The following is a 14,023-nucleotide window of genomic DNA, read 5'->3' on the forward strand; positions in this document are numbered from 1 at the left end:
ATTGGGTTGATTGAGGCAATGGACGAGCAATGGGGGAAACTGGAGTTACTGAGGTGATGATTGAGCGATGGGAGGATCGGAGTAACTGACGTGATGGACGAGGGATGAGGGGATTGGGACAATGGACAAGGGATGGGGGATAGGAGTTACTGAGGTGATGGACGAGGGAGGGGGGAATGGGGCAATAGACGAGGGATGTGGGATAGGAGTTACTGAGGTGATGGACGAGGGATGGGGGATCGGGGTGATTGAGGCAATGTATGAAGGAGGGAAGGATTGGGTTGATTGAGGGAATGGACGAGCAATGGGGGAAACTGGAGTTACTGAGGTGATGATTGAGCGATGGGAGGATCGGGGTTACTGAGGTGATGGAGGAGGGATGGGGGGATAGGAGTTACTGAGGTGATGGACGAGGGATGGGGGGATCGGGGTGATTGAGGCAATGGATGAAGGAGGGAAGGATTGGGTTGATTGAGGCAATGGACGAGCGATGGGGGGACTGGAGTTACTGAGGTGATGGACGAGCGATGGGGTGATCGGGGTGATGAAGGCGATCTCTGCCTTTGGGTTTTACTTTGGGTCCTATTCATTATTCTCACCGCCCACTCACTGGATATCCGAGGGATACGGATAGGCTCGCTGCTGCTGCCTTCTCCTCCATCACTGATTGGTCGGATCTCGATGATGTAATCCTCATCATATGGCAACGACAGCTCGACAGATGTCTGGTTGGTCTCGATCAGGGCGGATCCTCCCTGTCTGTTCCACCGGTAGAAAACCTGCAGAGAGATCATCACGTGATGCACAGAACATCCGTAGAACCTCCCCGAGCGCCCAAGAAGATGGTGCCCCGCGCAACACTCACCCTATACCCCTTAACCTCAGACTCGTTCTCCTGCGCCGTCACATGGTCCCAGTTCAGGATGATCTTGGAGTTTGAAGAATTCCACGTGATGTTTCCTGGTGGTTGACTTGGAGCTAATGAGAGAAGACAAGGAGTCAGCTCCGGTGGTCATCAACGGCTGCACGCAGGATCAATAACGTGGACCAATTTAAAACACAGTGTAATATAACATAAGGCATCACTATGAGGTTGCGCACTCACGTGGCTTCCTGGTCGTCACGTTAATCGTAGAACTGGCGGGGCCGGTGCCCGCACTGTTGTAAGCCCGTACATTCAGGTAATACAACATGTGCCCTTGCAGATGGGTCAGTTTGGTGGAGGTTTGGTTCCCCAGAGTCCGCAGTTTCCGGGCACTTTGCTCTTTCTCGTTTTGCTTCCAGTAACGAACCTGAGATGCAAATTACAACAATGTATCAAATGAGTGTCGGTAACTGAAGAGTAATCCCTGTATAATGAGCAATGATCTGGAACAAGACGAGGCCCCAGACATATCCTCACCTCATAACCCTGTATCCTTCCCTTGCTGAGAGTCCCCGGTACCCCGATCCAGGAGACCTCAATGTCCCACGCAGTGAGACTGCGAGCAAAGACGCCTGCCGGGGCCCGGCCTGGCTCTGTGGTGAACACATGGTTACTTAGCATCAGTATAAGAAGATATTATACAGTATAATAATATAACAATATATTACAGTAACGTATACTGTAATATGACGTAATATACAGCAATATCGTGATATCATGAAAGTAGGACAATATCATCATACAATATGAGTATAACAATACATTACAGTAAACATATTGTGATATAGTAATGGAATATATAAGAGGTAACAATATAATAATATGATACAATGTAATGAGATGTGACGAGATAAAATGCTATAATGTCACATGAGTATAACAGTCAGTCACAGTCCACAGCTGCGGTCCCGGTCCAGGCTCTCACCTTCCTCCGCGGTGTAGACCACGGTCAGGGGGCTGAAGGGTCCCTCTCCCCTGTTATTGAACACTCCAACCTTCACCTCATAAGGAGAGAAAGATGGGAGACTCTCATTCCGGTAAATGTAGCGTGAGGAATCCGCCGACGCCACCACCGTCTGCATCCAGCTAATAGTTCCAAAAGGCCGGAACGCCACCACGTAGCCGAACCCTCCACCATTCTGGAATTCCTCCGGTACGGGCTGGAAAGACACATAATGCATGGTGCAATGTGCGGACAACTCCGGGCCGATCACAGAGACTATAAGGGAAGGAAGATCGGTCCCACTCCCGGGGAATAAATGATGTGGAGGGAGATGGATCTCAGGGAACATATGGGAGGGATGCAACCCTAGGACATATACGGAGCGAAGATGAGAACCAGGGAATATATGGTGGTCGGGGGGAGAAGGGGCCCAAGGGAAATAATGGGGACGTTTTGTTCATGTGACGCTCCAGCACTTGAAGGAATTGTCCATCCAGATAACAGTAACCCTCCCCGTGGATGTTGGTATCAGGGGCCCAAGGTGGCTCCTGAATAGAGGTCACTGCATCTAAACCTCCAGCTGAGCAGACGGCGCCTCTCACCTCCCACGTGATGACCAGTTCACTCTTACTCCCGCCACCACCGCTGACATTCGCCGGCGTCACCTCAGGAACTGCCAGAAAAGAGAGAACAGAGAATGAGAGATGATACCAGAGAATGAGAGTTATAGTACATATGAGTTTGTATCATGTCCTCACTACATGGTATGTTCTGTGTGATACTTTTGCACACATTGATACCCGTCTAGTGTTGGATATCTGCACATCCCTCATATACAGTGCAGTATTATTTTGCTGATGAGAGTAGATTTCGATGGGGTCCCACACAGAGGCCCCTTCTAGCCTCATCCACCCTCGGGGGCCGTTGGCTTCTGTTCACAGCTGCAGTTTTTAGTTGCTGCTTCATTCTACCTGCAGGGAAGGAGTGAGTGTGCACTGTGGTTCTAATGGCAGCCGATCTCGGGGGGTCCGCACCGAGGTTCACCTTGTGCTTGGGGGACCAAGGTTCTTCTGGAAGCTCATTGATAAACATGGCTGCCATCTTGTGGTGAGAAGAGATATTGCAGTTGCTTTCTTCCTGCAATCCCTTCAGGTTCAGCATCAGAAATCCTCCGGGGTCCAGAGCACAATGAACTTTCCTCAGAATTGAGGCTGTTTCTATATAACTGGCGGGTGTGTAGACTTTTGCATTCACATCCGCTTGCTATTGTGTGAGGAATTGTGCACAGGTTTCATCTCATCCACAATTGTTCAGTGATTTTGGGCACATTTGCAGATATTACCATTTGCTCCAAGGTGATCTCCTCCATTGTAAAGCTGCATTCAGACAGACATCAAAGACAAAATCTAGCCGGGGCGAACCTAACCTGTGCCCCTCAGCGGCCAGTAATTGCCAGCATTCCCAGCATGCATCGGCAGCCTCTGACATTATAAAATGTGCGCTCGCTACGAAGCCATCAATTATATTTCCCTTATAATGCCAGTGACCAGTGAATGCAATATTATAATGTGGTGTGAAGGGGGTGCAGGGGGTGCTACTCACGAGCTTCTTCTGTTCTCCTCTTGTCGGAGGGGGGGCTGGGCTCTCCAATACCAATCTGATTGATGGCGATAACTCGGAACTCATACTCAACCCATGGACTCAGACCGACCACGGTGGATGTGAAGGATCGTCCGTCCACAATCTCAGGAACTAGAATAAAGACATACAAAGATCAAAACAATCTATTGCCCCCTGTTATCAGCCATTTCAGGGGAGAGTATGACTGTAGGACAGGAGAATACAATCTATTGCCCCCTGTTATCAGACATTTCAGGGGAGAGGATGACTGTAGGACAGGAGAATACAGTCTATTGCCCCCTGTTATCAGCCATTTCAGGGGGAGGATGACTGTAGGACAGGAGAATACAGTCTATTGCCCCTGTTATCAGCCATTTCAGGGGAGAGGACGACTGTAGGACAGGAGAATACAGTCTATTGCCCCTGTTATCAGCCATTTCAGGGGAGAGGATGACTGTAGGACAGGAGAATACAGTCTATTGCCCCCTGTTATCAGCCATTTCAGGGGAGAGGATGACTGTAGGACAGGAGAATACAGTCTATTGCCCCTTGTTATCAGCCATTTCAGGGGAGAGGATGACTGTAGGACAGGAGAATACAGTCTACTGCCTCTGTTATCAGCCATTTCAGAGGGAGAGGAGGACTGTAGGACAGGAGAATACAGTCTATTGCCCCCTGTTATCAGCCATTTCAGGGGAGAGGATGACTGTAGGACAGGAGAATACAGTCTATTGCCCCCTGTTATCAGCCATTTCAGGGGAGAAGGATGACTGTAGGACAGGAGAATACAGTCTATTGCCCCCTGTTATCAGCCATTTCAGGGGAGAAGATGACTGTAGGACAGGAGAATACAGTCTATTGCCCCCTGTTATCAGCCATTTCAGGGGAGAGGATGACTGTAGGACAGGAGAATACAGTCTATTGCCCCCTGTTATCAGCCATTTCAGGGGAGAAGATGACTGTAGGACAGGAGAATACAGTCTATTGCCCCCTGTTATCAGCCATTTCAGGGGGAGGATGACTGTAGGACAGGAGAATACAGTCTATTGCCCCCTGTTATCAGCCATTTCAGGGGAGAGGATGACTGTAGGACAGGAGAATACAGTCTATTGCCCCCTGTTATCAGCCATTTCAGGGGGAGAGGATGACTGTAGGACAGGAGAATACAGTCTATTGCCCCCTGTTATCAGCCATTTCAGGAGGAGAGGATGACTGTAGGACAGGAGAATACAGTCTATTGCCCCCTGTTATCAGCCATTTCAGGGGAGAGGATGACTGTAGGACAGGAGAATACAGTCTATTGCTCCCTGTTATCAGCCATTTCAGGGAGAGGATGACTGTAGGACAGGAGAATACAGTCTATTGCTCCCTGTTATCAGCCATTTCAGGGAGAGGATGACTGTAGGACAGGAGAATACAGTCTATTGCCCCCTGTTATCAGCCATTTCAGGGGAGAGGATGACTGTAGGACAGGAGAATACAGTCTATTGCCCCCTGTTATCAGCCATTCAGGGGAGAGGATGACTGTAGGACAGGAGAATACAGTCTATTGCTCCCTGTTATCAGCCATTTCAGGGGAGAGGATGACTGTAGGACAGGAGAATACAGTCTATTGCCCCTGTTATCAGCCATTTCAGGGGAGAGGATGACTGTAGGACAGGAGAATACAGTCTATTGCCCCCTGTTATCAGCCATTTCAGGGGAGAGGATGACTGTAGGACAGGAGAATACAGTCTATTGCCCCCTGTTATCAGCCATTTCAGGGGAGAGGATGACTGTAGGACAGGAGAATACAGTCTATTGCTCCCTGTTATCAGCCATTTCAGGGGAGAGGATGACTGTAGGACAGGAGAATACAGTCTATTGCCCCTGTTATCAGCCATTTCAGGGAGAGGATGACTGTAGGACAGGAGAATACAGTCTATTGCCCCCTGTTATCAGCCATTTCAGGGGAGAGGATGACTGTAGGACAGGAGAATACAGTCTATTGCCCCCTGTTATCAGCCATTTCAGGGGAGAGGATGACTGTAGGACAGGAGATACAGTATATTGCTCCCTGTTATCAGCCATTTCAGGGAGAGGACGACTGTAGGACAGGAGAATACAGTCTATTGCCCCCTGTTATCAGCCATTTCAGGGGAGAGGATGACTGTAGGACAGGAGAATACAGTCTATTGCCCCTGTTATCAGCCATTTCAGGGGAGAGGATGACTGTAGGACAGGAGAATACAGTCTATTGCCCCCTGTTATCAGCCATTTCAGGGGAGAGGATGACTGTAGGACAGGAGAATACAGTCTATTGCTCCCTGTTATCAGCCATTTCAGGGGAGAGGATGACTGTAGGACAGGAGAATACAGTCTATTGCTCCCTGTTATCAGCCATTTCAGGGGAGAGGATGACTGTAGGACAGGAGAATACAGTCTATTGCTCCCTGTTATCAGCCATTTCAGGGGAGAGGATGACTGTAGGACAGGAGAATACAGTCTATTGCCCCCTGTTATCAGCCATTTCAGGGGAGAGGATGACTGTAGGACAGGAGAATACAGTCTATTGCCCCCTGTTATCAGCCATTTCAGGGGAGGATGACTGTAGGACAGGAGAATACAGTCTATTGCTCCCTGTTATCAGCCATTTCAGGGGAGAGGATGACTGTAGGACAGGAGAATACAGTCTATTGCCCCCTGTTATCAGCCATTTCAGGGGAGGAGGATGACTGTAGGACAGGAGAATACAGTCTATTGCTCCCTGTTATCAGCCATTTCAGGGGAGAGGATGACTGTAGGACAGGAGAATACAGTCTATTGCCTCCTGTTATCAGCCATTTCAGGGGAGAGGATGACTGTAGGACAGGAGAATACAGTCTATTGCTCCCTGTTATCAGCCATTTCAGGGGGAGGATGACTGTAGGACAGGAGAATACAGTCTATTGCCCCCTGTTATCAGCCATTTCAGGGGAGAGGATGACTGTAGGACAGGAGAATACAGTCTATTGCTCCCTGTTATCAGCCATTTCAGGGGAGAGGATGACTGTAGGACAGGAGAATACAGTCTATTGCTCCCTGTTATCAGCCATTTCAGGGGGAGGATGACTGTAGGACAGGAGAATACAGTCTATTGCTCCCCTGTTATCAGCCATTTCAGGGGAGAGGATGACTGTAGGACAGGAGAATACAGTCTATTGCTCCCTGTTATCAGCCATTTCAGGGGAGAGGATGACTGTAGGACAGGAGAATACAGTCTATTGCTCCCCTGTTATCAGCCATTTCAGGGGGAGGATGACTGTAGGACAGGAGAATACAGTCTATTGCCCCCTGTTATCAGCCATTTCAGGGGAGAGGATGACTGTAGGACAGGAGAATACAGTCTATTGCCTCCTGTTATCAGCCATTTCAGGGGAGAGGATGACTGTAGGACAGGAGAATACAGTCTATTGCTCCCTGTTATCAGCCATTTCAGGGGAGAGGATGACTGTAGGACAGGAGAATACAGTCTATTGCTCCCTGTTATCAGCCATTTCAGGGGAGAGGATGACTGTAGGACAGGAGAATACAGTCTATTGCCTCCCTGTTATCAGCCATTTCAGGGGAGAGGATGACTGTAGGACAGGAGAATACAGTCTATTGCCCCCTGTTATCAGCCATTTCAGGGGGAGGATGACTGTAGGACAGGAGAATACAGTCTATTGCTCCCTGTTATCAGCCATTTCAGGGGAGAGGATGACTGTAGGACAGGAGAATACAGTCTATTGCCCCCTGTTATCAGCCATTTCAGGGGAGAGGATGACTGTAGGACAGGAGAATACAGTCTATTGCCCCCTGTTATCAGCCATTTCAGGGGAGAGGATGACTGTAGGACAGGAGAATACAGTCTATTGCCCCCTGTTATCAGCCATTTCAGGGGAGAGGATGACTGTAGGACAGGAGAATATAGTCTATTGCTCCCTGTTATCAGCCATTTCAGGGGAGAGGATGACTGTAGGACAGGAGAATACAGTCTATTGCTCCCTGTTATCAGCCATTTCAGGGGAGAGGATGACTGTAGGACAGGAGAATATAGTCTATTGCTCCCTGTTATCAGCCATTTCAGGGGAGAGGACTGACTGTAGGACAGGAGAATACAGTCTATTGCCCCCTGTTATCAGCCATTTCAGGGGAGAGGATGACTGTAGGACAGGAGAATACAGTCTATTGCTCCCTGTTATCAGCCATTTCAGGGGAGAGGATGACTGTAGGACAGGAGAATACAGTCTATTGCCCCTGTTATCAGCCATTTCAGGGGAGAGGATGACTGTAGGACAGGAGAATACAGTCTATTGCCCCCTGTTATCAGCCATTTCAGGGGAGAGGATGACTGTAGGACAGGAGAATACAGTCTATTGCCCCCTGTTATCAGCCATTTCAGGGGAGAGGATGACTGTAGGACAGGAGAATACAGTCTATTGCCCCTGTTATCAGCCATTTCAGGGGAGAGGATGACTGTAGGACAGGAGAATACAGTCTATTGCCCCCTGTTATCAGCCATTTCAGGGGAGAGGATGACTGTAGGACAGGAGAATACAGTCTATTGCCCCCTGTTATCAGCCATTTCAGGGGAGAGGATGACTGTAGGACAGGAGAATACAGTCTATTGCCCCCTGTTATCAGCCATTTCAGGGGAGAGGATGACTGTAGGACAGGAGAATACAGTCTATTGCCCCCTGTTATCAGCCATTTCAGGGGAGAGGATGACTGTAGGACAGGAGAATACAGTCTATTGCCCCCTGTTATCAGCCATTTCAGGGGAGAGGATGACTGTAGGACAGGAGAATACAGTCTATTGCCCCCTGTTATCAGCCATTTCAGGGGAGAGGATGACTGTAGGACAGGAGAATACAGTCTATTGCCCCCTGTTATCAGCCATTTCAGGGGAGATGATGACTGTAGGACAGGAGAATACAGTCTATTGCCCCCTGTTATCAGCCATTTCAGGGGAGATGATGACTGTAGGACAGGAGAATACAGTCTATTGCCCCCTGTTATCAGCCATTTCAGGGGAGAGGATGACTGTAGGACAGGAGAATACAGTCTATTGCTCCCTGTTATCAGCCATTTCAGAGGAGAGGATGACTGTAGGACAGGAGAATACAGTCTATTGCTCCCTGTTATCAGCCATTACAGGGGAGAGGATGACTGTAGGACAGGAGAATACAGTCTATTGCCCCCTGTTATCAGCCATTTCAGGGAGAGGATGACTGTACGACAGGAGAATACAGTCTATTGCCCCCTGTTATCAGCCATTTCAGGGGGGAGGATGACTGTAGGACAGGAGAATACAGTCTATTGCCTCCTGTTATCAGCCATTTTAGGGGAGAGGACTGACTGTAGGACAGGAGAATACAGTCTATTGCCCCCTGTTATCAGCCATTTCAGGGGAGAGGATGACTGTAGGACAGGAGAATGTAGTCTATTGTTCCCTGTTATCAGCCATTTCAGGCCGAGAAGAGGATGATTGTGGCATCCTTCAAGATGCTGTGTCAGAAATGGTAGAAATGCCCCTGCCCCCCATAATTACATATCTCCAGTGCTGAGACATTTCCATTGTATATGTGTGACTGTCAGCCGCTCTTTTTATAATGCCCCAGCACTTTTTATAAACCCCAGCGTTTATGGTCAGTGTCCCTTTAAGGACAGTAGATACACATCAGGGGCATCACAGATGCTAGGATCTGCCCTCACCTGTGCTGACCGCTTGCCAGCCCACTGAGAATGGGGTCCGCGCCTGTACCACATACATGGTGATGGGGCTGTGATTGTCAACTCCTGGCATCCAGGATAACTGAGCAGTGGTGTCTGTGATTTCCTCCACTGTGAGGGCGTCTGGTGGTCCTGGGGGTCCTGCAGAGTACACAGGTCAGATTATTAACCTATGCTGATGGGTAATTTACTAGTAGCACCATTCTGCACATATAGACATATACGAGTAATAGAAAATGCCACTATTAGTAATTTGGGATATTGAAATGGAGAGTCACAAATTTTGGCCTCTATCAAACAAAAACAGATTCTTGAAGTCTAGAAATGTCTGTAGAGTCCTCCTGTGTCCTCCAGACACCGGCAGTGACAAGTTGCTGGACTGAGGCCTGACGAACACCCCCATTACGGTCCCTCTCATAACTGATAGCAGGATGAACACTATTTGGAGGGGTGGGGTGCTCAAAGATTCCAGCTGTATAGGAGACCCCAAATATGATTACACTGGGGGGAGGGGGAACGATGTCACAGAAAAATACAATCAAAGTCAAGCTTTCAGTTTCTGGTGGAGGTCCTCTTTAAAGCAATAGTCACATAAACTTGCAGCAGTTGTACCTCTGACGATGAGATCAGCTCCTGCGGACAGTTTATCTACACTCGTGTGGACCAGGCAGATGTATTTCCCAGCATGCTTCAGTTGGATGCTCCTTATCATTAAGTCACCAGCAGAGTCTTGCTGCAGAAAGATACAAAATAACAAAATATACAAAGTATATAAAATACAAAGTATCATACAAAATAACTAAAGATACAAAGCAACATAAGAAGGGAAAGATACATGTATAGAATTGACATCCAAGAGATATGAGATATCGCAGTCACACAAAGAACACAATAGACGGGCGCAGTCTCCAGTTATGGACAATTCTGGGTGGAGTTGTACTTACTCCTCCAACTCGTTCAAAATGTTCTCCATCTTTCTGAAAGTCAATCAGTTGTCCATTGAAGACCCAGGAGAAAGAAATGTCCAGTGAATGGTCGTGAGAGACCTGACAAGGCAGCACAATGCTCTCTCCTACTGTAACATCCATGCTGGAAGGAGGCACCAAAACCTGTGTGGGATCTGAGGGGCAGACAGACAATGAGGTCAGGGAGGGATGTACATCTGCAATGAGGATTGTGGTTGAATTTAGAGTGAAAAGCAGCATCTCTTGTGTTGGAGGACCCAGCGAGTCCATGTATACATGAACAGGCTACTGACTTCAATACAACCTGTGTAATACCTAATTGCCCCTGTGGTGGCGCTGCAGGAATACTGCTGCTTGACTCTACTGCAGATAACAGCTGCTCAATGAGGATCCTAGCAGGACTCCCCGTGATCAGTTTATCACAGTGGGCAGGGTGGCATTGGCCATAGACCTTACACTAAATTTTCCTGGTGGACCAATACCCATAGGGCCACCTGAGCCCTCCTCACTGACACTGGCTGGGTATGAACTACTGGGGGAACTAGAAGGGTCACTACTAGAGGAAGTCCAGGCAGCATGCTGAAGGTAGGCAGCTATTGATGGCCACCATAGAGGGACAGCTTCTGGCAGGTATTCCGTGCTGCACTGCGGTATTGGGTTCTGTTGCATGTTATTCTCTTCTACTATATGGTATCACTGACCCTGCCAACATTTATTTGTGTTGCCCCACCTTCTGTAAATTTGGACCCACCTATAACATTGGGGCCACTTTTAGTTGTTTTTTCCAGGGCCCATTTTAAGTTCTCAGTCCGCGCCTGATGGTAGGACTACAACATTGATAACTTATTTAAGATAGAAACCATTTCTACTTCTCACAGATTTTAAAAGAAAATGAAGGCAAAAAATATGAAAAAAAGTGAAACTCTTACTTACCCTTCACCACCAGAGTCCCCGGGCTGCTGGCAGTCCCAAAGTGATTGGTGGCTGTACAAATATAACTCCCAGCATCTGCTTTGGTGAGGTTAGAAATCTTCAAGCTTCCATCATCCAAAATTGCAATTCTATAAAAACAGACAAATGGATCACCGACCTTAAAGTGAATGTCTGCATTACATTGCTTTTAAATCCCAAATTATATCCATACAGGGTGGAGTCTCATTTTTCTGATACAGAACTCCAAATCACCAGCAAAGGACAAAACACCAATAGATGGAGCTTAGATTATACAGCCACCAGTAATGGGAGCTCACTACATACAGATTATATATTCACCACTAGAGGGAGCTCACTACATACAGATTATACACCCACCACTAGAGGGAGCTCACTACATACAGATTATACAGTCACCACTAGAGGGAACCCACTACATACAGATTATACAGTCACCACTAGAGGGAACCCACTACATACAGATTATACAGCTACCACTAGAGGGAGCTCACTACATACAGATTATACAGCCACCACTAGAGGGAACCCACTACATACAGATTATACAGCCACCACTAGAGGGAGCTCACTACATACAGATTATACAGCCACCATTAGGGGGAGCTCACTACATACAGATTATACAGTCATCACTAGAGGGAGCTCACTACTACATACAGATTATACAGCCACCACAAAAGGGAGCTAACTACTTACAAATTATACGGCCACCAGTAGAGGGAGCTCACCACATACAGATTATACAGTCACCAAAAGAAGGAGCTCACTACATACAGATTATACAGTCACCACTAGAGGGAGCTCACCACATACAGATTATACAGCTACCACTAAAGGGAGCTCACTACATACAAATTATACGGCCACCAGTAGAGGGAGCTCACTACATACAGATTATACAGTCACCACTAGAGGGAGCTCACTACATACAGATTATACAGCCACCACTAGAGGGAGCTCACTACATACAGATTATATAGCCACAACTAGAGGGAGCTCACTACATACAGATTATAAAGCCACCACTAGAGGGAGCTCACTACATACAGATTATACAACCACCACTAGAGGGAGCTCACTACATACAGATTATACAGCCACCACTAGAGGGAGCTCACTACATACAGATTATACAGCCACCACTAGAGGGAGCTCACTACATACAGATTATACAGCCACCACTAGGGGGAGCTCACTACATACAGATTATACAGCCACCACTAGAGGGAGCTCACTACATACAGATTATACAGCCACCACTAGGGGGAGCTCACTACATACAGATTATACTGCCACCACTAGAGGGAGCTCACTACATACAGATTATACAGCCACCACTAGAGGGAGCTCACTGCATACAGATTATACAGCCACCACTAGAGGGAGCTCACTACATACAGATTATACAGCCACCACTAGGGGGAGCTCACTACATACAGATTATACAGCCACCACTAGAGGGAGCTCATTACATACAGATTATACAGCCACCACTAGGGGGAGCTCACTACATACAGATTATACTGCCACCACTAGAGGGAGCTCACTACATACAGATTATACAGCCACCACTAGGGGGAACTGTATAATCATGAAGACATGTGCAGTTGAGTCCAATAACAGATTTATACATTTCTGTTAAAGCTGCCGGCAGATATAGTTATGTTATGACTATGCAGGGGATTTGGAGCTCTGTGTCATCAGAAAAACAGTGCTTTGACCTTCTGTAGAGACACATTATCATAGCAATCAGCAGACAATTCTTTTTACGATTTACGCCAGAACCAGCACAATATTTCTATTCTCATGTAGCAGAGCCCATTGAGTGCTGTGAGTTAGGTTCAGGCCATCTCCCATACGTTTTTTGTTATCTGTGCAGACGGCCTATAAAGATCTAGTCATTCATCTGGTTGATGAGAACTGCAGACGGCGTTGGATTCGTTTTGCCGAGAAGCTTCAGGAAACGAGTTTTTAAACTAAAAATCTCTAAGAGCTTCTAATGAGACTGAAATAGCTTCGCTCAAATGACAGCCATTAGCCGACATTCATCGCCAGCCAAATCCCAGCAGCGGCTGCGCCGACCCAAATCTGTGCCACAGTTGCAGATTGCCTGCAAATAAATGCCATTAGGCCCCTGGCTGGAGCGCACAATTTTTTCCTGATTATGAAGTCCTGTATCAGCCGCAAATAACACGTCCTCGTCAGACCTGACTCTGCCTTGTATTACCATCTATTGTTCCCTGTTATCAGCCCTTTCAGGCTAGCCTTACTGTGGGGTTCACTGGATTTTCTGGCCTTGGAGAATGGCACACGCCCAGTGACCACATGACTATGCAGAGTTCCCTATCCGGGGCCTGAGAAAGCTGGGTGACAACCCCTATGGAGAGATAATGGTGAGCCCACTGGTTGTCACCTAGCTTTCCCACTTATACATTGCCTGTATAAAGTACTCACCCTCTTAGACTAGATCACAGTAGATTTAATCATTGAGCAGTATGACAGAGCTTAAAGGGAGACTCCAGTTTGTCGTCATCCCCCCTCCTCCAGCAATAGGCTTATAACAGTTGTCTTGCTGCTCAGATCCCCACTGATCAGCTCTAACCTGTAAGGGAACCTGTGTGTTCATTTTCCCCACAGTGCCCCCACAGGCGAAATGAAGAATTACACCATTCTCAATGGGCTATCTGTGTGACAATCCTGCAAAAAATGCTCTTTGTAGCCAGTCTTTGTTCTGACCCCACCACCAATATTAACTCATAAATCCCCAACAGGGCATCTACAAATGGATTTCCTAAGCCAGACCCCCGATTAAACAAAGAAGAATGAGGAGAGTATCCAGTGCAAAGCAGACAGGGGCCAAATCCCAGCACAGAGACCTCCACT

At 47.6% G+C, this 14,023-nt stretch overlaps 1 protein-coding gene across 4 annotated transcripts in view; it reads right to left on the reverse strand.

The window, feature by feature from the left end:
• The window catches only part of CNTN4 (contactin 4), a 184,498-nt gene that overhangs the window by 9,371 nt on the left and 161,104 nt on the right, over positions 1-14,023 (reverse strand). For all 4 annotated transcript variants that reach the window (XM_044300930.1, XM_044300928.1, XM_044300929.1 and 1 more), the window contains exons 12-22: positions 11,120-11,247; positions 10,166-10,341; positions 9,834-9,954; positions 9,204-9,362; positions 3,471-3,620; positions 2,471-2,541; positions 1,851-2,085; positions 1,403-1,518; positions 1,106-1,292; positions 866-978; positions 611-779 (exon numbers count right to left, since the gene is read on the reverse strand). In XM_044300930.1, coding sequence (XP_044156865.1) covers positions 611-779; positions 866-978; positions 1,106-1,292; positions 1,403-1,518; positions 1,851-2,085; positions 2,471-2,541; positions 3,471-3,620; positions 9,204-9,362; positions 9,834-9,954; positions 10,166-10,341; positions 11,120-11,247 — 1,625 coding nt within the window. The remainder of the gene's footprint in view (positions 1-610; positions 780-865; positions 979-1,105; positions 1,293-1,402; positions 1,519-1,850; positions 2,086-2,470; positions 2,542-3,470; positions 3,621-9,203; positions 9,363-9,833; positions 9,955-10,165; positions 10,342-11,119; positions 11,248-14,023) is intronic.

Source organism: Bufo gargarizans, chromosome 7, assembly GCF_014858855.1.
Source record: "Bufo gargarizans isolate SCDJY-AF-19 chromosome 7, ASM1485885v1, whole genome shotgun sequence".
Classification (NCBI taxonomy): domain Eukaryota; kingdom Metazoa; phylum Chordata; class Amphibia; order Anura; family Bufonidae; genus Bufo; species Bufo gargarizans.